This window comes from Salvelinus alpinus, chromosome 14 (assembly GCF_045679555.1).
Source record: "Salvelinus alpinus chromosome 14, SLU_Salpinus.1, whole genome shotgun sequence".
Classification (NCBI taxonomy): Eukaryota; Metazoa; Chordata; class Actinopteri; order Salmoniformes; family Salmonidae; genus Salvelinus; species Salvelinus alpinus.
This window is the reverse complement of record NC_092099.1, coordinates 25,906,223-25,930,623: the sequence shown is the minus strand read 5'-3', so window position 1 is coordinate 25,930,623 and position 24,401 is coordinate 25,906,223. Positions and strand designations below refer to the sequence as shown.

At 42.7% G+C, this 24,401-nt stretch overlaps 1 protein-coding gene across 5 annotated transcripts in view; it reads left to right on the top strand.

Annotated features, from left to right (window-relative positions):
• LOC139538660 (interleukin-1 receptor accessory protein-like 1) overlaps positions 1 to 24,401 on the top strand; it is a 366,089-nt gene that overhangs the window by 314,946 nt on the left and 26,742 nt on the right. For all 5 annotated transcript variants that reach the window (XM_071340975.1, XM_071340973.1, XM_071340977.1 and 2 more), the window contains exon 7: positions 16,817 to 16,949. In XM_071340975.1, coding sequence (XP_071197076.1) covers positions 16,817 to 16,949 — 133 coding nt within the window. The remainder of the gene's footprint in view (positions 1 to 16,816; positions 16,950 to 24,401) is intronic.

The following is a 24,401-nucleotide window of genomic DNA, read 5'->3' as shown; positions in this document are numbered from 1 at the left end:
AGTATAAGATGCTGTATTCCTAGTGTAGTACCCTAGCTGTATGTCTTGTATACTGTGTCCTGGGTTGACGTTGTGGTTAGTGGGTCAGTGCCTGCAGCCAGGCCTCTTCAGGGTCGTTAAAGTGATGTTCCTCGTCAAGCGCTCAAATCGCACCATTTAATTGGCCTCCAGCCCCCTGGACATGAGCCAATTACAGCTTCTCTCTCTCTTTCCATGTCTGTCAGCACTACTTTATCTCTCTCCCTCTCTCTTTCTATCTCCCTCTTTCCAACCCTCTCTCCGCTCTTCATGGTCATTTTGAGCTGTTTTCTCTCCTCAACTAGGCGTTAAGGCTTTGGGCAGTCACTTTCTATGGTCTGAGAGTTTTTGACAGGCAGAGAAAGATACAGAGAGAAACAGAGAGACAGAGAGACAGAGAGAGACAGAGAGAGACAGACAGACAGACAGACAGACAGACAGACAGACAGACAGACAGACAGACAGACAGACAGACAGACAGACAGACAGACAGAGAGACAGAGAGACAGAGAGACAGAGAGACAGAGAAAGAGAGCGAGAGAAAGAGAGAGAGACAGAGAGACAGAGAGAGAGAGAGAGAGAGAGAGAGAGAGAGAGAGAGAGAGAGAGAGAGAGAGAGAGAGAGAGAGAGAGACAGAGAGAGAGAGAGAGAGAGAGAGAGAGAGAGAGACATAGAGAGAGTTGACCCTGAGTACACACTCATTTGGAGAGCAGCAACAGAGGCACAAAACATTCTTGGTGGACAGGCTGACTGATCGTGTTTCTTCAGGGACAAGGTCATACAAGGTCATACAAGAACATGTGTCTTTGTAGAGAAATTAAGTTTGCTTATGTGTTATTATATCAGAGGTGGCTTTCTGATTTGGCCAAAGAAGAAAGAGGAGAAAATAAAATGAGAGAAGTGATGTTAAAATGTTGTTCAAGGTTAGAGACAACAATGGAAAGGTACTGAAAGAATCATTGTTTTTTTCCCCATGATGTTCTTTCTGTTCCTATTGTAGGTAGTGTCAGATTTTCGTGGGATCGGTACAGGGGTGTAGGCGCAGTTGGGGATGTGACAGGGGTCTATGTAAGGGTGGCACCACTTGTTGCTGTAGCTACCCGACTTGGTTTAGCTCCTCCTGCGTTCACAGAAGTGTTATTATAGGAGAAAATAAAAAGCCATTCATCACATCATCTACCTAATCCCCCACAATACCTTTCATGCTATAATGGCCCCTACTCTCCCTCGTTGCTCCGGACAGAGCCTCTATTATGTCATCAAAAGGGGACGATTAACGCAGAAGAGGGGGAGTTGAAAGGGAGGGTGACAGAGTACCTGTTCACAAAAGACAGTAATTTTTACCGTAATTAAAGTCTTACATTTCCCCTGTCGGATCGTCAGGGAAACAGAACAAATGGAGAGAAGGGAGCGACGGAGAGAGGGAAAAGAGAAAAAAAGAGCAGGATTCTTTCTCAGTGGAAAGCTCTCAAGCTTATAACAGTAATTAAGGACTTGTCTCGGGAGAGGGGGAGGGATTAGAATAGCGAGAGAGGGGGTCAGGGAGAGAGAGAGAGGAAGCGAGAGAGAGAGAGTGCCACAGGTAAATTCCACAAAGCTGTGAACGATCTGAGAGACAAGGCAAGAAGGGCCTCCTACGGAACATAAAATTCGACATACCAATTAGGATCTGGCTAAAAATACATGAATCAGTTATAGAACCCATTGCCCTTTATGGTTGTGAGGTCTGGGGTCTGCACACCAACCAAGAATTCACAAAATGGGACAAATTGAGTCTCTGCAGGCAGAATTCTGCAAAAATATCCTCCGTGTACAACGTAAAACACCAAATAATGCGTGCAGAGCATAATTAGAACGATACTCGCTAATTATCAAAATCCAGAAAAGAGACCGCAAAATCTACAACGACCTAAAAGGAAGCAATTCCCAAACCTTCCATAACAAAGCCTTCTCCTACAGAGAGATGAACCTGGAGAAGAGTCCCCTAAGCAAGCTGGTCCTGGGGCTCTATTCACAAACACAAACAAACCCCACAGAGCCCCAGGACAGCAACACAATTAGACCCAACCAAATCATGAGAAAACAAAAAGATAATTACTTGACACATTGGAAAGAATTAACAACAAAACTGCTATTTGGCAGAATTCCTGACCTCTGTGACTGACCCAAAATGAAGGAAATCTTTGACTATGTACAGACTCAGTGAGCATAGCCTTGCTTTTGAGAAAGGCCACTGTAGGCAGACCTGGCTCTCAAGAGAAGACAGGCTATGTGCACACTGCCCACAAAATGAGGTGGAAACGGAGCTGCACTTCCTAACCTCCTGCCAAATGTATGACCATATTAGTTACACATATTTCCCTCAGATTACACAGACCCACAAAGAATTTGAAAACAAATCCAATTTTGATAAACTCTCATATCTACTGGGTGAAATACCACAGTGTGACATCACAGCAGCGAGATGTGTGACCTGTTGCCTCAAGAAAAGGTCAACCAGTGAAAAACAAACACCATTATAAATACAACCCATATTTATGTTTATTTATTTTCACTTTTGTACTTTAACTATTTGCACATTGTTACAACACTGTATATAGACATAATATGACATTTGAAATGGGAGAGAGAGGGACAGTGAGAAAGAGGGAGGGAGGGTACAGAGAGAGAGAGCGAGAGGGAGAGAGAGGAAGATGTGGGTAAAGAATGAGAGAGAGAGGGAGAGAGAGTGGGGCAAGGAGAGAGAGGGGGTACAGGGTGAGATGGAGGGAGCGAGAGAGGGGGCAGGGAGAGAGAGGGAGGGAGGGTACAGAGAGAGAGAGCGAGAGGGAGAGAGAGGAAGATGTGGGTAAAGAATGAGACAGAGGCAGAGAGAGGCCTACCCAGTTCTACCTTTACACCCCCATCCCCCAATTAGTCTCACCCACCCTCCTCTGCACAACCAAAATCCCTCAGTCCAATCTTACTGTAGTCTTAATACAACCTCTTCTCCCATCTCCCCCTCCCCCTCCCATTTCGCCTCCCTTTCTCCCCCTTCTGCGCAATGCAGAGGGAGAATCACCTCCGCTCAGTTCAGTACATTTTCAGCATTCAGCTCTAACAATAGGTTTGCAGCAGTAGCAAGACCCCTTTCTGATTAAATTAATGCATTGCTTTATTTTATTTACAGTAAGTCTCTGGGGTTAGGAGTCTCCTAGGACTAACATGTCAATATTAGCTTAGCATTGGGGCCTGATTGGTTCCCCTCTGCTTCCGGTATCACTTTCACTGAGCAGCCATAGGACCAAACCAGCTGAAGAGGTGTTTGATTTGCCCTGTCACCCACCCAGAGCATACTGTACTTGGCTATGTTTTCTGTTGTTGTGGAATCTACAGTACTGTACCTGGCGTGGTAGGGTTTGGCATGGAAACCACTGATGGGCCAAGGGAAGGGATTGGTTGACAGGGTCTAGTGTTTGTGTCCTGACCTGAGCAGAAATAAGCTGAGATGATGAAGGCATTGTCTTGTTACAGAGAAAAAAGATCTTTGTACTTAACTTATTTTTTCTTGAAAAAAATATGGCAGAATATATTTTGCATATTTCAAAAGGAGCCGGGTAGAGGGAATGGGCTTGGGGGTCAGTTGGGAATGGGAATAGGAATGGGGACAGAGCTGGGTGAAGTGAAATATAGAGCAGATACATTGTGAGCACACAGACTGTATATCATGGCATGTAAACCATCAGAGTGAATACTCACACAGACATACATACACATGCATTGGGAACGATGGCAGTTCTCACACATTTCTACCATCCATGTTGAACTGTGCACAGATGGATGAGCCTGCTGCTACCTTCTAAACATACACACACACACACACACACACACACACACACACACACACACACACACACACACACACACACACACACACACACACACACACACACACACACACACACACACACACACACACTCCAAGCAAACACACCAAGCATGTAAAATAACATTCTCTTTCTCACACACATATCACACCTTCATCCTGTCACTGTCTATCAGGCTCTCTCTTTGTAAGGTTTCTCACCTACACCTACAGCCCCCTGTACTGCGTCACATATGTGCAGATATGTGCACCACGTCATTCATTTCTTCTGTAGTCTGCATCTAGCTAGCTGTCACTCAAATGGTGAGGGGCTGAAGCTCATTGGCTAGATTTCAAATTGCTAGGGGTCTGGCACACATGGGGGAAAATGTAGGGAAAATGGCACAATACAGTTTCCAGAAAAACAGTTGCTTTCAAACTAAGTATTTCATGGCTAATTAAGGTAAGACAGTAATTCTGCTCATAGATTATGCATGAATGAAATCCAGCCCAAAGGAGGTTTCAAAAATACCTAATAGTTGCCAAAGTTCCGGAGCATGTCTTTAAGTGTGGGGTTCTTGACGTGTCATCTACGGTCCTTCAGAATTCAAAAACATTCTTGAAATGTATGGAAGCCTGCAGATGTGTCCCTGTCATAGCACACAGAACATTGACCAGTGTTAACTAGTGTTAATTTTGCAGTGTAACATTACTAGTGTTGATTCAAGAGTTAAACTGTAAAGAGTTAAATTAACACTCGGTGGTGTAAAAGAACTCCAGTGTTGGTGTTAATAAAAAGAGTTGAACCACACTCATCATATTTCCCAACATGCTCTATTGCAGGTTGATTTTAAGAATTATTTCAATATCTATGTTTTTACAAGTGCATTCATTTATTAATTCATCTTATGCTACTCAAATATAAATAACATACATTTTTCTAAACTATTCTAATCTGTTACTTGGTCTTAATGCACCCGTTACTGAAACGGTTGTTCCAGTTTATATGGTTTAGGTAGTCTCATGTTTTAAGTCTTCCCAGGTTGTGGGTGAATCCAAATGTTTGATAGCCCCACTCTGGCTTTCAATAGGAATTACACATCACTTTGCAAGCCAGCATAATGTGACTTGCAGGCCTGATGTAGCCCGTAAACTATGAGTTTCAGGCCACTGTATTAGGGTTAAACTAGGCCCTCAAAAGAAGGCCTTATGAAATATGTATTGTCTTTAAAGAATTACAATTTAATGCAACATATTCACTTAGGATCTCACTTGGTGAAGGCCACTGGACCGAAAAGGAATGAATGCAACAACCATTTCTCTGTCACTAGCAAGCACAGTCATGGGTGGTACTGGCAACTCGAAAATAAACTCGAAAGACACACCGGAAAATATGCAAATAAGGCTTGAAACGCTACAGCAGGGCTATTTAATTCCAATCCTGGAGGGGCGAAACATTGCTGGTTTTGGATTTTTCTATGGTGCTTCAAAGAACCATCCCTTGTGGTTCTACAGAGACTCTAAAATGGTTCCCTATGGCATCGCTCTCAAGACCCTTATTTGGTTCCAACTTTCACCTTTATATCTTACACACACACTCACACACAAACGCACATTTACAGTATATTTGATCGTTTTACACCTCCCGTTAGAAGCTCGTTGATTGACAGGTCTTCCATGTAAACCTCCTACAGTGCTCTCCATAGGACAACTTCTCACACCTTGTTATAAACACACACATACACACACACACACACACACACACACCACGCACACAGTACACCTTCTCACACCTTGTTACAAACACACACACACACACACCCACGCATACTGTACACCTTCTCACACCTTGTTATGAACACACACACACCCACGCATACAGTACACCTTCTCACACCTTGTTACAAACACACACACACACACACACACACCACACATACAGTACACCTTCTCACACCTTGTTATGAACATACACACACCCACGCATACAGTACACCTTCTCACACCTTGTTACAAACACAAACACACACACCAAGCATACAGTACACCTTCTCACACCTTGTTATACACACAAACACACACACCAAGCATACAGTACACCTTCTCACACCTTGTTACAAACACAAACACACACACCAAGCATACAGTACACCTTCTCACACCTTGTTATACACACATACACACCCACCAATACAATACACCTTCTCACACCTTGTTATAAACACACCCACGCATACAGTACACCTTCTCACACCTTGTTACACACACACACACACACACACACACCACACGTACAGTACACTTGCACACACCTTGTTACAAACACACACACACACACACCACACATAGAGTACACTTGCACACACCTTGTTATAAACACACACCACTCATACAATACACCTTCTCACACCTTGTTATAAACACACACCACTCATACAATACACCTTCTCACACCTTGTTATAAACACACACCACACATACAGTACACCTTCTCACACCTTGTTATAAACACACACCACTCATACAGTACACCTTCTCGCACCTTCTTATAAACACACACACACATACAGTACACCTTCTCACACCTTGTTATAAACACACACCACTCATACAGTACACCTTCTCACACCTTCTTATAAACACACCCACGCATACAGTACACCTTCTCACACCTTGTTACACACACACACACACACCACACGTACAGTACACTTGCACACACCTTGTTACAAACACACACACACACACACACACCACACATAGAGTACACTTGCACACACCTTGTTATGAACACACACCACTCATACAATACACCTTCTCACACCTTGTTATAAACACACACCACTCATACAATACACCTTCTCACACCTTGTTATAAACACACACCACTCATACAATACACCTTCTCACACCTTGTTATAAACACACACCACGCATACAGTACACCTTCTCACACCTTCTTATAAACACACACACACATACAGTACACCTTCTCACAACTTCTTATAAACACACACACACATACAGTACACCTTCTCACACCTTCTTATAAACACACACACACATACAGTACACCTTCTCACACCTTCTTATAAACACACACACGCATACAGTACACCTTCTCACACCTTCTTATAAACACACACACGCATACAGTACACCTTCTCACACCTTCTTATAAACACACACCACGCATACAGTACACCTTCTCACACATCACACCACACCTCATACACTATCACTTACGTGTTTAGCACTTTCAAACAAACTAGAGCACACACATATCCACACGCAAACGCAGAGCGCAGAGCTATTTTCAGTCTTTTCCTTTTCTTACACACACAGACACACCCAGCTTTTTACACCTTTCTCCCACCCACGCTGTGTATGCGTGTGCGTGGTTTGCTTGTTTTTCTCTGTGATTGGAAGAATTCCCTCCTCTCTGTCAGAGTTGGAGTACCATCTATCTGGTACCTTTGAGAGCCTGATCATCTCACATAACTTCAGCTGCTGAACACACTCACACTTAAATTGTTTGTCTGTCTTGCATTCCTATGCCAAGGACTCATCAGGATCATGTAGTTGTGTTTTTAATTGCTAAGACTTCCATTGGCCGTCTTTGGGAAATAGAGGGATACTCAGAGAAATGAAAATAAAGAAGGGATGGGATCTGAAATCTCTCCTCCATAACATGGCATGACCAGCTAGCTACCAGCCCGGGGGGAGGCTGTCAATCATATAAGAGAATAGATTTGCCACACGCACACACACACACACACACACACACACACACACACACACACACACACACACACACACACACACACACATACATACAGTACACACACACAGATAGTCACCCTCAGTTAGACTTATTATTTGTGTACACTGTCACACTCAACATTACTTCACATTTACACAACTCTACCTCTTATTGTTCTTTACAAGCACATTACAAACTCTAGATGGAAGGACAATTTTCTCTTCTCCTGCAATGTTGAGTACTAGAATAGCCTGTATAGCTGGTACAGTGCAGGCTATTGTGTCTTCATGAAAAAATACTAAAGTGTACACTACGTTCGGAATACTATAATATTCACTGTAGTGTTGTTGCTGACTTTACTGTAGTATTCAGTGTTGTGGTTTTGCAGACTGAAGTCCGCAAAAACACTACAGTGAATACTAATCAAATCTAATCTAATTGTATTGGTCACACACACATAGTTAGCAGATGTTAATGCGAGTGTAGCGAAATGCTTGTGCTTCCAGTTCCGACCGTGCAGTACAGGGTTTCCCAAAATCGGTCCTGGGGTCCCACCTGGGTGCACGTTACAGGAGTATACCGTAGTATTTACAGTTTACTATATTATAAATTCTATACAAAAATAAGAGTAGTATATACTGTAAGGTTTTTGCGGACTGTAGTATTTACTGTAGTGTTTTTTGGGACATTACTGTAGTCTTTTAAAAAAAAAAGTTACCTTTTGTGGTCCACACAATCACGACCGGATGTGATGCAGCATGGATTCGAACCAGGGACTGCAGTGACACCTCTAGCATTGAGATGCAGTGCCTTAGACTGCTGTGCCACTCGGGAGTATTTACTGAAGTGTTTTTGGTTTTATTATCTTTGACATAGAAGTGGAGGGCTTTGTCCTTGAGGAAACCTACTGTAGAAATACTAAAAGAGCAAATGTTCCATAACCTGTAGGTAGGTAGGACTGGGGTCTGAAGATTCTGCTCTTTTCCATAACCTGTAGGTAGGTAGGACTGGGGTCTGAAGATTCTGCTCTTTTCTATAACCTGTAGGTAGGACTGGGGTCTGAAGATTCTGCTCTTTTCCATAACCTGTAGGTAGGACTGGGGTCTGAAGATTCTGCTCTTTTCTATAACCTGTAGGTAGGACTGGGGTCTGAAGATTCTGCTCTTTTCCATAACCTGTAGGTAGGACTGGGGTCTGAAGATTCTGCTCTTTTCTATAACCTGTAGGTAGGACTGGGGTCTGAAGATTCTGCTCTTTTCCATAACCTGTAGGTAGGACTGGGGTCTGAAGATTCTGCTCTTTTCTATAACCTGTAGGTAGGACTGGGGTCTGAAGATTCTGCTCTTTTCTATAACCTGTAGGTAGGACTGGGGTCTGAAGATTCTGCTCTTTTCTATAACCTGTAGGTAGGACTGGGGTCTGAAGATTCTGCTCTTTTCTATAACCTGTAGGTAGGACTGGGGTCTGAAGATTCTGCTCTTTTCTATAACCTGTAGGTAGGACTGGGGTCTGAAGATTCTGCTCTTTTCCATAACCTGTAGGTAGGACTGGGGTCTGAAGATTCTGCTCTTTTCCATAACCTGTAGGTAGGACTGGGGTCTGAAGATTCTGCTCTTTTCCATAACCTGTAGGTAGGACTGGGGTCTGAAGATTCTGCTCTTTTCCATAACCTGTAGGTAGGACTGGGGTCTGAAGATTCTGCTCTTTTCCATAACCTGTAGGTAGGACTGGGGTCTGAAGATTCTGCTCTTTTCCATAACCTGTAGGTAGGACTGGGGTCTGAAGATTCTGCTCTTTTCCATAACCTGTAGGTAGGACTGGGGTCTGAAGATTCTGCTCTTTTCTATAACCTGTAGGGAACATATGGTCTATACTTGGCATGTAGGTTTCTCACATATTGTGATATGGTGAAGGAGAATGGGCAAATTAAATGCTGTGGTATCAACTATAGTAAATAAAAAATAGTGTTTTTGCAGACTGTAGTGTTTTTGCGGACTATAGTGTTTTTGCTGTCATTTTTGTAGTATTTACTGCAGTGTTTTTTTTTGTGTGGATATACTGTAGTATTTACTATAGTATTCTACAGTTTACAACAGAATTCTATAGTACTGTATTATTCTATATTAAACTGTAGTATTTTTTTATGTAGGTTGTGTGCTCTTCTAAAAGCCTTCCCCCTCAACACAAGGTCATAATTTAACTTGTTTCTGGTTGCCTCTCTCTCTCATCCTAATAGTCCTGTCTGTAATTTATTGTATTGGTCTAATAAAATGGACTGGTAGGCCTTTAAAGTGTCCCGCCTTTAAGACAGCTCAGTATTTCTTCTCTTAAGAAGCACAAGGTTATCAGGGTTCTTAAACTCCACACACACACACATAAAGTGCCCGTATAAAGTAGGTAGGCCTCTGGGTTGGCTGTGAGTTTGAGTGAGGTAATGTGTGTGTGTGACTATGTGTCAGGGTTTACGTTAGGAAAATGAGGCACCAGACAAAGTGAAAACTTACATGTCGGTGTTTTTAAAAAACGTACTTACATTTACTGTACATTTGAGAAATTTACCGAACCCATTTGCACTGGGTGAGTAACCCATTAGAGAATCCACCCACGGTGTTCAGAATGACAGAAACCACATTTACATTTTGGTAATGCATCTTAACAGAACATGCAACTCCTGTAATGAAGCAGACAATAACACATTTTCAAACATTTGCCAAAATGCAATTCGCAAGAAATCACCATTCTAAACAGCGCACCTGGAAAAACACAATTTTAACAGCGAACCTGAGAAAACACCATTCTAAACAGCGAACCTGAGAAAAACATCATTTTAACAGCGTACCTGACAAAACATCATTCTAAACAGCGTACCTGACAAAACACCATTCTAAACAGCGAACCTGAGAAAACACCATTCTAAACAGCGAACCTGATAAAACACCATTCTTAACAGCGAACCTGAGAAAACACCATTCTAAACAGCGTACCTGACAAAACACCATTCTCAACAGCGAACCTGATAAAACACCATTCTAAACAGCGAACCTGATAAAACACCATTCTAAACAGCGAACCTGAGAAAACACCATTCTAAACAGCGTACCTGATAAAACACCATTCTAAACAGCGTACCTGATAAAACACCATTCTCAACAGCGAACCTGAGAAAACACCATTCTAAACAGCGAACCTGAGAAAACACCATTCTAAACAGTGAACCTGATAAAACACCATTCTAAACAGCGAACCTGAGAAAACACCATTCTAAACAGCGTACCTGACAAAACACCATTCTCAACAGCGAACCTGATAAAACACCATTCTCAACAGCAACCTGAGAAAACACCATTCTAAACAGCGTACCTGACAAAACACCATTCTCAACAGCGTACCTGACAAAACACCATTCTCAACAGCGAACCTGATAAAACACCATTCTAAACAGCGTACCTGATAAAACACCATTCTAAACAGCGTACCTGATAAAACACCATTCTAAACAGCGTACCTGATAAAACACCATTCTAAACAGCGTACCTGATAAAACACCATTCTAAACAGCGTACCTGATAAAACACCATTCTAAACAGCGTACCTGATAAAACACCATTCTAAACAGCGTACCTGATAAAACACCATTCTAAACAGCGTACCTGATAAAACACCATTCTAAACAGCGTACCTGATAAAACACCATTCTAAACAGCGTACCTGAAAGCGGTTCCATATGTGACAGAGATGAACATTTAGAAAGAGGGGGGGATCTAAAGATGCAACAACTTGGATGGGTTGCTGATATGACTAGGATTGTGTCTTTGGCTTCTGGACAATGAAAGAAAGTTAATATGAAAACCAATAGAACAGGAGAGAAATAGCATAGCTGTGGGTCCAATAGGGAAGAAGGGTCCAATAGGAAGGACATTTACCCCAAAATAGCGTGGCAATATGCCTAGCTGATTATTGACTTGCAGCTGTCAGTGAAAAATATCTAAAATATATGTGACGATAATGTGTCTTGAGTATAATTTAAAATGTTGAGACAAGAAGAAGGGGAGGGGTGTGTGGTGAAGATCTAGGCGAGTCTCTCTCCAGAATTGCTCTGCTGTCTCCGGCCAATTATTGCGCATTCATTGTTTCATGTGTGAGTTGTTTGCCCTTTCATACATTTTTTAAATAAATTCCTCATTACATATGTCACCAGCAGTAAATGTACAGTTAATCACCTCCATTTGGTTACGTTAATGTCTGTTAATGCATGTATTAATTAGTAATTTACCGTTCTCATTCTCGGAGTGGAAACATTGTTTGCAGATTTCACAACCTGCTACACTTGTGAGAAACAAGTTTTGGTTTATTTCATAACCATCATTACGAGATTTGTAAATTTTTTCATTGTCTTTTTTTTAGTACTCCATGTGAGCAATAAGCATGTGTGTGGTTTCTCTGTGCATAGAAGTACCTGGCCTGCTGTGCGGAAATGTAGGAAAGTGTTTTTTTAACATACATTGAAAATAATAATATATTAAAACTATAGATCCTCACAGTAAACTTTTTGAAAAATCTTTCCAACAGTCGCCGCCTCGATAATCACCAATCCTCGTGTGAAAGAGCAATGGAAGTTTAAAGGCCTACTGCTGCATTTGCCTATAGGCTATGAGTTCCATTTGGTCCTTTAGTCGCTAATGGATCACGGTGTATTAATATGTTCATATGGCAGAGGCTGGTGATCTCCCATTTGTTGACTATTTAACTTTGGGATTTTTATCAATTAAATTAAGATTTTTATGATTAAACACGTGACAGTGATTTTGAGAAATGAAAACGTGATTATTGAAGTTAAACTGTTACATGAAAATATGAAAATCATAACTGGCACGCAAAATGGCAGAAATAGTAGGATAAATTGAAAGCTTCCCCAAACTTGAAAGTCACGCATGAAGTCTTTATAAAATAATTGCCTCCACGTTTACATGTTTGGATTTTGCCTACAGGCTACTTTGAAGCAACGTAAGACATGCCTCATAATAGGACATTAAACATTCAGGTTTCAAACAATGAAGTATGTTTTCAAAATGCATACTGCCTCCAGCTCACATTGTAAAGTGGTGGGTGACGCACTGATAGCCTGTTGCCTGCACTTGAATGGTGAATGGGAGTCGCGCTTCAATTACCAGCTGAGAAATAACAATAGTAGCTCTTTTTAATAGTGCACCAAAACTGTTTTTAACACGTGAATTGTTAGAATTGTTGCGCAATGAATGGGTTTATAAAAGCACGTTTTAATCCAGCAGCAACCAGCTGAGGAGCTGCAGGAGAAATCCCCCTCAAAATAGGCTCTGTATGCTGTGCACATGTGATAGTTGTGTTGGATAAATAAGATACATGAGAATACACAGGCCAATTTAATTCCACTAAATTATACAAATTAACCTATAGGCCAATACTCATGATGGTCAAATGTATTTCCATCGACTGGTATTAACATCAATGAATAAAAAGCATTATTTTGCAATGGGATTTATTTGCCCCCGGTCATTTTGGCTAAAGTAAACCCTGCTATTTGTGGACATACACAAGCGTGGGTGTATGTTAGCTGAATCAAATGGAGGTTAGGTTAAGAGAGGAGAGCAGGTAGGTAGTTTCAGTCCATAGGGGTCGGCTGTGTGGGGGGGGGGGGGGGGGGGGGGGTGTATCTCATCACAGAAGTATCATAGTAAAACATTGGTTTGCTGTTTTCCTCTTTTGTGTTATACAAGGATGCAGTAATAAAAAAAGAGAGAACTGAGAGAGATGCACACTGTCTCTGGGGACCCTTATAAGGCTGCTTCTTTCTGTGTCCACCATACACACACAGACACACACGCAGAACTGGGGGGCTGGATGGGAACCTGGGGAAAGGAAAGGGGAGTGTGACGGCTGGATTAGGGAGGACCCAGCGGGATGCTGCCGACAATTTCCTGCGATTTCCCCCGGAGCTCAGTGGAGACTTCCTACTGGAGCACAGGACGGACAGAGGCATGAAATTACCAGATTAAAACTGATCTCTGGTTTAAAACACCGACATAGACTGTGCCCCCCCCCCCCCCCCGACCCCACCCCACACACACACACACAACAGATTAGTTCCCCAACTTCACCGATGACCTTGCCCAACTATGTGTGGGGTTTTGAAGGTGATGAAGTTTGTGTTTGGCCCTGGTATTCTCTGGTGTTTGTCTGTCTCTGGCCACTGCCATCAGGTAATGCAGTAGGATGGCCATGCTGGTGTAACCATAGACTATAGAACAGCATTAGTTTTAAAGTGGTGTTCTATATCCATGGGTGTAACATTCTAGCAGACTGCCAACGTTCTAAATGCTGCTGTGTGGTTGTATAGGTACAGTGTGTGCTGTGTGCCCTCTGCATTGTCCTATACTCGGCACAAATACCATCCACCTAGTGGCTGGTGAACTTTGGAAATGTCAGACACTGCTCCTCACAGAAAGGGCTTGCGTTTCATTGTTGGGGATTTTGGATCCCAAACGTTCTTTGTACTCTGTCCCATCGAACGATTTTGAAGTCACCAAGTGAACAGAACCAATGTATCTAGGCAGGACATTTTCTTTAGCCGTGACCCAAATGAATGAATGTACTACTAGCATGAGCAGTGTGTTATGAACAATATACTGCAGGAAACATAACGCACAGGACACAGAGTACATAGCAACAAGGCTCATCAGAGTCAAGGAAAACAGACACCACACAAAACCAAGATTAACTGTTATTCCCCAGTAACGCCTACAGCCTTTTTATAATGCTGCATTAGTCTCCCACTCTCCCCTCCCTCTCTACCTCTTTCTTTCTCTTTCTCGCTCTACCCCTCCCTTTACCCTTCCCTCTCTATCCCTCATCGCCATCTCTCTCTCTCCCACCAAACACAGCAGTTTGCCCCGAGCCAGGTGCAACAGTGTCTCTCCAGAGAGGCACTATGTGATGAGCTCCTCCCGAATATACAGTACCAGTCAAACGTTTGGACATATCCACTCATTCAAAGGTTTTTCTGTATTTGTACTATTTTCTACATTGTAGAATAATAGTGAAGACATCATAACTATGAAATAACACATGGAATCATGTAGTAACCAAGAAAGTGTTTAACAAACTATAATATATTTTATATTCTTTAAAGTAGCCACCCTTTGCCTTGATGACATCTTTGCACACTCTTGGCATTCACTCAACCAACTTCATGAGGAATAATTTTCCAACAGTCTTGAAGGAGTTCCCACATATGCTGCTTTTCCTTCACTCTGTGGTCCAACTCATCCCAAACCATCTCAATTGGGTTGAGGTCAGGTGATTGTGGAGGCCAGGTCATCTGATGCAGCACTCCATCACTCTCATTCTTGGCCAAATAGCTCTTACACAGCCTGGAGGTGTGTTGGGTCGTTGTCCTGTTGAAAAACAAATGAGAGTCCCACTAAGCGCAAACCAGATGAGATGGCGTATCGCTGCAGAATTCTGTGGTAGCCATGCTTGTTAAGTGTACCTTGAATTCTAAATAAATCACTGACAGTCTCACCAGCAAAGCACCCCCACACCATCACACCTCCTCCTCAATGCTTCACGGTGGGAACCACACATGAGGAGATCATCCGTTCACCTACTCTGCATCTCACAAAGACACTGCGGTTGGAAACAAAAATCTAAAATTTGGACTCATCTGACCAAAGGACAGACTTCCACCGGTCTAATGTCCACTCCTTGTGTTTCTTGGCCCAAGCAAGTCTCTTCTTATTGGTGTTCTTTAGTAGTGGGTTCTTCGCAGCAATTCGACCATGAAGACCTGATTCACGCAGTCTCCTCTGAACAGTTGATGTTGAGATGTGTCTGTTACTTGAACTCTGTGAAGCATTTATTATCTACAATGAGGAAATAGTAAAAATAAAGAAAACCCTGGAATGAGTAGGTGTGTCCAAGTTTTTGACTGGTACTGTACATACAATGCATGTGTTGTTTACATGGAGACGTGGTGGCTCAGTCAGCCTAACCACTTGCTACTGCAGTAAGCCCTCAGAGAGACACACTACATGGAATGGAAATGCAGAGTGGGGGGAGAGAGGGAGGAGAGAGAGAGCTTCATGTATTGAATTAAAGGAGTAGCTCTGAGCTCTAAGCCCTGCAGTATGCACTGTGCTGTGTACAGTGTGCAGTCAGTGGTCTACACAGGATAAGCATGGCGTTTCTCCTACTGTTTTCTATTATTTAAGATGCAGATGTTTGTTTGTCATTTCTCTGTGTATACAAACAGACATTCTACAGCATCAGAGACAACTGTTAATGTTTCGTTGTTTGGAGATTGTTTGTTTCCTTTCTCCTTGTTGTCTAGACCAGTGAGCTGATTGGATGAGGATGTGTATGAACTCTTGGGCTCACATATGAACTCACAGGACCAACAAGAGAAGAATACTGACTTGAGTGTTTCTAATTCAGGTATCATTGACAGAAAACAGTTACTGTCAAACCCCAAACCCAATTTTCCTCTCCTCTCTCAGATGGTGGGATTGAGTGTTTGGAAGCTCTTCAGTGCCCCCTTGTGGTGTGTGGGACTGGTATTTATTGGACCACCACTGTGTCTCCTATTCATGTTAAGATTTCCAAAACAGAGATGTGATGCAAAACATGGCCGAGATTTCATCAGAATGTCATTTCTTGGTTTCTACGTAAAAGTTAGCGCTAAGAGTGGTATCTCTGTGAGGGGGACTGTACCAGCATGACCGTGAGTTAGAGTGTTCGTTAGGGGGCTCTTTGTACAGTGAAATGTCTAGATAAGGTCTTGGGTATCTAGTCTGAGCTGTGTTTCACACCTCAGGGGTTTGGTAACAGTGTTTGTGGAAGGGGCTGAAAGCGTCAGACTTTTCCACCTGAACACCCTTTAGTAATGACATCACATCTGACGTACACTCTCCCCCTGAAGGCAACGTGTGTGTGTGCGTGCGTGTGTGTGTACGTGCGTGCACACCTATGTATTGTCATCATCCCAGTCCCAATACATGACCCGAAAGCAACAGAATGACCTAGTTAGCCGTCTCTCTACTGCTAACCAGTGTGCAATACTATTCCATATCTGCTATTTCTCTACGTACAGTAGTGTACTAATTTATGTGTTGAAGGACTGAGAAGAATAACGGTGTGTCATTTCCTGTCTCCACAGGAAGTGCCCTGAACCTGACGTGCAGAGCTTTCTTTGGCTACGCAGGGGACGCCAGTCCGCTAGTCTACTGGATGAAGGGAGAGAAGTTCATCGAGGACCTGGATGAGGAGAGAATCGAAGAGAGCGAAATCAAGTAAGACACATGGTTGTTTTACTCACCGCAATTCTAATGTAGTAACAATATGGCTTAATATGTAATCATGTTGTTGTAAGTCACCCAGATACGATTAGGATAACTGAGTACATTGTAAATATGGTCAGTGTGTAACATGAACCATGTATAACTACAGTAGCCTAATAAAAACACAGTACACTGTTCAAATGGACATATTTACAGATACATCACACAGCAACATCCCAAAACAACATTTACCATTGGATACTATAGTAGACCAAACTATGATGTAATACTTTAAGCACAAAACCTTTGATGAGCTATTATTTATATTGTCATGTCTAACCGTTACCCATTCCCTTTGTAAGCGCAGACAGACAGGCAGACAAACCCAGTCTGTTGCTCCTACTGTCACTGCTCTTTCATCATCAGGCATCTCTAGCACACCAAAGACAAGTCTATCTAGTGTCTGTATGTCTGTACGTCTGTCTGGCTGTTTGCTCTAGTCTAGCCGTTCATACGGATCTGTTCCTTCATGCTCTCTTCTCTGTTTCACACTCAAACACTACTGAGTCCACTGAACACTACAGCTGTGTTCGAATACTCATACTAACTGCACTAACCATACTATTTGTGACGTAAATTGAGTATGTAGTATGCTTATTGGTGATAGTATGGTTATAGTTAATATGCCAAAAGTTTCCGGATGTCGTACTAAATTCGCCAAAATACGAAGTATACAAGCAGTGGACACTATTTCCGTGTGATTAGGACCCATAATGCAATTCTTCTGAAAATGGGTGTTGCTTCACATCGTTTTCAGATTTGAAGAAAATTACGAAAAATATGCAGCCAAAGCCTGACGAGAGCGGATACAAATTCATTGCTTTAAATAATTATGACAAATGTTAAGAAAATGTTGAGCAATGTAAAAAATAAAAAAATAAAAAAAAATACTTTTCAAATAAGTAACATTACACATTATGTTGGGTGACAATTTGTTAGCTACGCTATCCTTACGAACCGGATAGCATTACAGCAGTATGAAACGTTAGCTAATTACCTAACGTTAGTTGGCTACTTATACATCAAACTTGCCAGGCAGTATATACAAGAAAAAGTGTAATTGAATTGTTGCCAGCAGCACACCAACGCTCTGGATAACATGAAAACAGCCTAACCAGCTCTGCTAGGGCATGTAAATGTATATGTGTCTGGAAATAGCTAGCAAGCTAGCCAACATTAGCCTGGGTGTTTGACTGCCGTTGTGAGGTCAGAACACTCGGATACAATATATTTTTTTAATTGAACCTTTATTTAACTAGGCAAGTCAGTTAAGAACAAATTCTTACTTACAATGACAGCCTAGTTACCTGCCTTGTTCAGGGGCAGAACAACATATTTTTACCTTGTCAGCTTAGGGATTCAGATCCAGCAAACTTTTGGTTACTGGCCCAACACTAACCACTAGGCTACCTGCCGCCCCAGGTAGCCTAGTAGCCATTGGCCACTTTAATAAATGGAACACTAGTCACTTTAATAATGCCACTTTAAGAATGTTTACATATCTCGCATTACTCATCTCATATGTATATAATGTATACTGTATTTATACTGTATACTGTATATGTATGTATACTGTATACACTATCTATTTTTTACTATCGATTGCATCTTAGCCGCTCTGTCACTGCTCATCTATATATTTTATACTTATATTCTTATCCCTTTCCTTTACTAGATTGTGTGTATTAGGTTTTGTTGTGGAATTTGTTAGATATTAGGTTTTGTTGTGGAATTGTTTGATATTACCTGTTAGATACTGCTTCCCTGTCGGATCTAGAAGCATAAGCATTTTGCTACACTCACAATAACATCTGCTAACCATCTGTATGTGACCAATAAAATGTGATTTGATTTGATTTAATCAACCCTACTCCTCGGCCAGAGCGTCCAGTGACGCGAAACGATCTGAGTTTACGTACGGACAATCTGACAACGCTCTGGATTTACGAACACACTCTGAGCGCACTCTGGCACTCCAGAATTGAATTTACGAACAAACCCAAAATCGTTAAATGTCTAGCTAGTCATTTGTTATGCTAACAAGCTAGCAAGAGGTTGCATAGCAACAGCATCAACTTCAGGTTGACAGGCGAAGCGCTAGTACACTCAACTGAAAGAATACCGTTCGTTTACAGTATACTAAAATGAATTGATAGTACATATCAAATCAAATCTATTTATAAAGCCCTTCTTACATCTGCTGATATCTCAAAGTGCTGTACAGAAACCCAGCCTAAAACCCCAAACAGCAAGCAATGCAGGAGTAGAAGCACGGTGGCTAGGAAAAACTCCCTAGAAAGGCCAGAACCTAGGAAGACACCGAGAGAGGAACCAGGCTATGAGGGGTGGCCAGTCCTCTTCTGGCTGTGCCTGGTGGAGATTATAACAGAACATGGCCAAGATGTTCAAATGTTCATAGATGGTTCTCGAGGGTGCAAAGGTCAGCACCTCAGGAGTAAATGTCAGTTGGCTTTTCATAGCCGATCATTAAGAGTATCTCTACCGCTCCTGCTGTCTCTAGAGAGTTGAAAACAGTAGGTCTGGGACAGGTAGCACGTCAGGGTGCTACCTGTCCTGTGGATGAACAGGTCAGGGTTCCACAGCTGCAGGCAGAACAGCTGAAACCGGAGCAGCAGCACAGCCAGGTGGACTGGGGACAGCAAGGCGTCATCAGGCCAGGCAGTCCCGAGGCATGGTCCTAGAGCTCAGGTCCTCCGAAAGAGAAAGAAAGAAAGAAAGAAAGAAAGAAAGAAAGAAAGAAAGAAAGAAAGAAAGAGAATTAGAGAGCGCATACTTGAATTCACACAGGACACCGGATAAGACAGGAGATATACTCCAGATATAACAGACTGACCCTAGCCCCCCGATACATAAACTACTGCAGCATAAATACTGGAGGCTGAGACAGGAGGGGTCGGGAGACACTGTGGGTCCATCCGACGATACCCCCGGACAGGGCCAAACAGGCAGGATATAACCCCAACCACTTTGCCAAAGCACAGCGCCCACACCACTAGAGGGATATCTTCAACCACCAACTTACCAGCCTGAGACAAGGCCGAGTGTAGCCCACAAAGTTCTCCGCCACGGCACAACTCAAGGGGGGGCCAACCCAAACAGGGAGATCACGTCAGTGACTCAACCCACGCAAGTGACGCACCCCTCCTAGGGATGGCATGGAAGAGCACCAGTAACTCAGCCCCTGTAATAGGGTTAGAGGCAGAGCATCCTAGTGGAGAGAGGGGAACCGGCCAGGCAGAGACAGCAAGTGCGGTTCGTTGCTCCAGTGCCTTTCCGTTCACCTTCACACTCCTGGGCCAGACTACACTCAATCGTAGGACCTACTGAAGAGATGAGTCTTCAATAAAGACTTAAAGGTTGAGACCGAGTCTGCGTCTTTCACATGGGTAGGCAGACCATTCCATAAAAATGGAGCTCTATAGGAGAAAGCCCTGCCTCCAGCTGTTTGCTTAGAAATTCTAGGGACAGTTAGGAGGCCTGCGTCTTGTGACCGTAGCATACGTGTAGGTATGTACGGCAGGACCACATCGGAAAGATGGGTAGGAGCAAGCCCATGCAATGCTTTGTAAGTTAGCAGTAAAACCTTGAAAAAAGCTGTCCTTGAAACAGTCTTGATATGTTCGTCAAAAGAGAGATCAGGGACCAGAGTAACGCCGAGGTCCTTCACAGTTTTATTTGCGACGACTGTACAACCATCAAGATTAATTGTCAGATTCAACAGAAGATCTCTTTGTTTCTTGGGACCTAGAACAAGCATCTCTGTTTTGTCTGAGTTTAAAAGTAGAACATTTGCAGCCATCCACTTCCTTATGTCTGAAACACAGGTTTCCAGCGAGGGCAATTTTGGGGCTTCACCATGTTTCATTGAAATGTACGGCTGTGTGTCATCTACATAGCAGTGAAAGTTAACATTATGTTTCCGAATGACATCACGAAGAGGTAAAATATATAGTGAAAACAATAGTGGTCCTAAAACGGAACCTTGAGGAACACCGAAATTTACAGTTGATTTGTCAGAGGACAAACCATCCACAGAGACAACTGATATCTTTCCGACAGATAAGATCTTAACCAGGCCAGAACTTGTCCATGTAGACCAATTTGGGTTATGCAGAGCCTCGGTCCGATGCCATTAAAAGGTAATTTACCAACTTCACAAGTGCAGTCTCAGTGCTATGACGGGGTCTTAAACCAGACTGAAGCATTTCGTATACATTGTTTGTCTTCAGGAAAGCAGTGAGTTGCTGAGCAACAGCTTTTTCAAAAAAAGTTAGAGAGGAATGTGAGATTCGATGTAGGCCGATAGTTTTTTATATTTTCTGGGTTAAGGTTTGGCTTTTTCAAGAGAGGCTTTATTACTGCCACTTTTAGTGAATTTGGTACACATCCGGTGGATAGAGAGACGTTTATTATGTTCAACATTGGAGGGCCAAGCACAGGAAGCAGCTCTGTCAGTAGTTTAGTTGGAATAGGGTCCAGTATGCAGCTTGAAGGTTAGAGGCCATGATTATTTTCATCATTGTGTCAAGAGATATAGTACTAAAACGCTTGAGTGTCTCCCTTGATCCTAGGTCCTGGCAGAGTTGTGCAGACTCAGGACAACTGAGCTTTGGAGGAATACGCAGATTTAAAGAGGGGTCCGTAATTTGCTTTCTCGTGATCATGATCTTTTCGTCAAAGAAGTTCATGAATTTATCACTGCTGATGTGAAAGCCATCCTCTCTTGGGGAATGCTGCTTTTTAGTTAGCTTTGCGACAGTATCAAAAATAAATGTTGGATTGTTCTTATTTTTCTCAATTAAGTTAACATTTTGAAAAATAGGATGATCGAGCAGTAGTGAGGGCTCTTCGATACTGCACGGTACTGTCTTTCCAAGCTAGTTGGAAGACTTCCAGTTTGGTGTGGCGCCATTTCTGTTCCAATTTTCTGGAAACTTGCTTCAGAGCTCAGGTATTTTCTGTATACCAGGAAGCTAGTTTCTTATGACAAATGTTTTTTGTTTTTAGGGTTGCGACTGCATCTAGGGTATTGTGCAAGGTTAAATTGAGTTCCTCAGTTAGGTGGTTAACTGATTTTTGTACTCTGATGTCGTTGGGTAGGCGGAGAGAGTCTGGAAGGGCATCTAGGAATCTTTGGGTTGTCCGAGAATTTGATGATTGATGATCCTTGATTGGGGTCTGAGCAGATTATTTGTTGCGATTGCAAACGTAATAAAATGGTGGTCCTATAGTCCAGGATTATGAGGAAAAACATTAAGATCCACAACATTTATTCCACTGGACAAAACTAGGTCCAGAGTACGACTGTGGCAGTGAGTAGGTCCGGAGACATGTTGGACAAAACCACTGAGTCGATGCTGGCCCCGAAAGCCTTTTGGAGTGGGTCTGTGGACTTTTCCATGTGAATATTAAAGTCACCAAAAATGTGAATATTATCTGGTATGACTACAAGGTCCGATAGGAATTCAGGGAACTCAGTGAGGAACGCTGTATATGGCCGAGGAGGCCTGTAAACAGTAGCTATAGATTGAGTAGGCTGCATAGATTTCATGACTAGAAGCTCAAAAGACGAAAACATCGGGGGGGTTTTGTAAATTGAAATTTGCTATCATAAATGTTAGCAACACCTCCGCCTTTGCGGGATGCGGCGGGGATATGGTCACTAGTGTAACCAGGAAGTGAGGCCTCATTTAACACAGTAAATTCATCAGGCTTAAGCCATGTTTCAGTTAGGCCAATCACATCAAGATTATGATCAGTGATTAGTTCATTGACTATAACTGCCTTGGAAGTGAGGGATCTAACATTAAGTAGCCCTATTTTGATATATGAGGTTACACAATCTCTTTCAATAATGGCAGGAATGGAGGAGGTCTTTATTCCAGTGAGATTGCTAAAACGAACACCGCCATGTTTAGTTTTGTCCAACCTAGGTCGAGGCACAGACACGGTCTCAATGGGGATAGCTGAGCTGACTACACTGTGCTAGTGGGAGACTCCACTAAGCTGGCAGGCTGGCTAACAGCCTGCTGCCTGGCCTGCACCCTATCTCATTGTGGAGCTAGGGGAGTTAGAGCCCAGTCTATGTTCATAGATAAGATGAGAGCACCCCTCCAGCTAGGATGGAGTCCGTCACTCCTCAACAGGCCAGGCTTGGTCCTGTTTGTGGGTGAGTCCCAGAAAGAGGGCCAATTATCTACAAACTCTATCTTTTCGGAGGGGCAGAAAACAGTTTTCAACCAGCGATTGAGTTGTGAGACTCTGATGTTGAGCTCATCACTCCCCCTAACTGGGAGGGGGCCAGAGACAATTACTCGATGCCGACATCTTTCTAGCTGATTTACAGGCTGAAGCTATGTTGCACTTGGTGAACTCTGACTGTTTCATCCCAACATTGTTGGTGCCGACGTGGATAACAATATCCCTATACTCTCTACACTCGCCAGTTTTAGCTTTAGCCAGCACCATCTTCAGATTAGCCTTAACGTCGGTAGCCCTGCCCCCTGGTAAACAGTGTATGATCGCTGGATGATTCGTTTTAAGTCTAATACTGCGGGTGATGGCGTCGCCAATGACTAGGGTTTTCAATTTGTCAGAGCTAATGGTGGGAGGCTTCGGCGTCTCAGACCCCGTAACGGGAGGAGTAGAGACCAGAGAAGGCTCGGCCTCTGACTCCGACTCGCTGCTTAATGGGGAGAAAGTTTCTGTTCGGCTGAATGAGCGACACTGGTTGAGCATTCCTACAGCATTTCCCTCCAGAAGCAATGAGAAAGTTGTCCGGCTGTGGTTACTGTGTGAGGGGATTTATACTACTATCTGTACTTACTGGTGGCACAGTCGCTGTTTCATCCTTTCCTACACTGAAATTACCCTTGCCTAACGATTGTGTCTGAAGCTGGGCTTGCAGCACAGCTATCCTCGCCGTAAGGCGATCGTTCTCCTGTATATCCTGTATGAGTACAGCGACTGCAATTAGAAGGCATCATGTTAATGTTACTACTTAGCTTTGGCTGGTGGAGGTCCTGACGAACCATGTCCAGATAAAGCTTCCGGAGTGAAAAAGTTGAATGAAAAAAATGTTGAGCGAGGGAAAAACTAAAAATATAATTAATTAACTTAATTAATTAAGTAATTAAAAAGTAAAAACCGTAAAGTTGTCAGGTAGCAAAGTAAGATTAGCAACAAAACGCAAAACGTTTTGTATGTAGTATATAATCATTAAGTATGTACAGTTGAAGTCGGAAGTTTACATACACCTTAGCCATATAAATTTAAACTCAGTTTTTCACAATTCCTGACATTTAATCCTAGTATAAATTCCCTGTCTTAGGTCAATTAGGATCACCACTTTATTTTAAGAATGTGAAATGTCAGAATAATAGC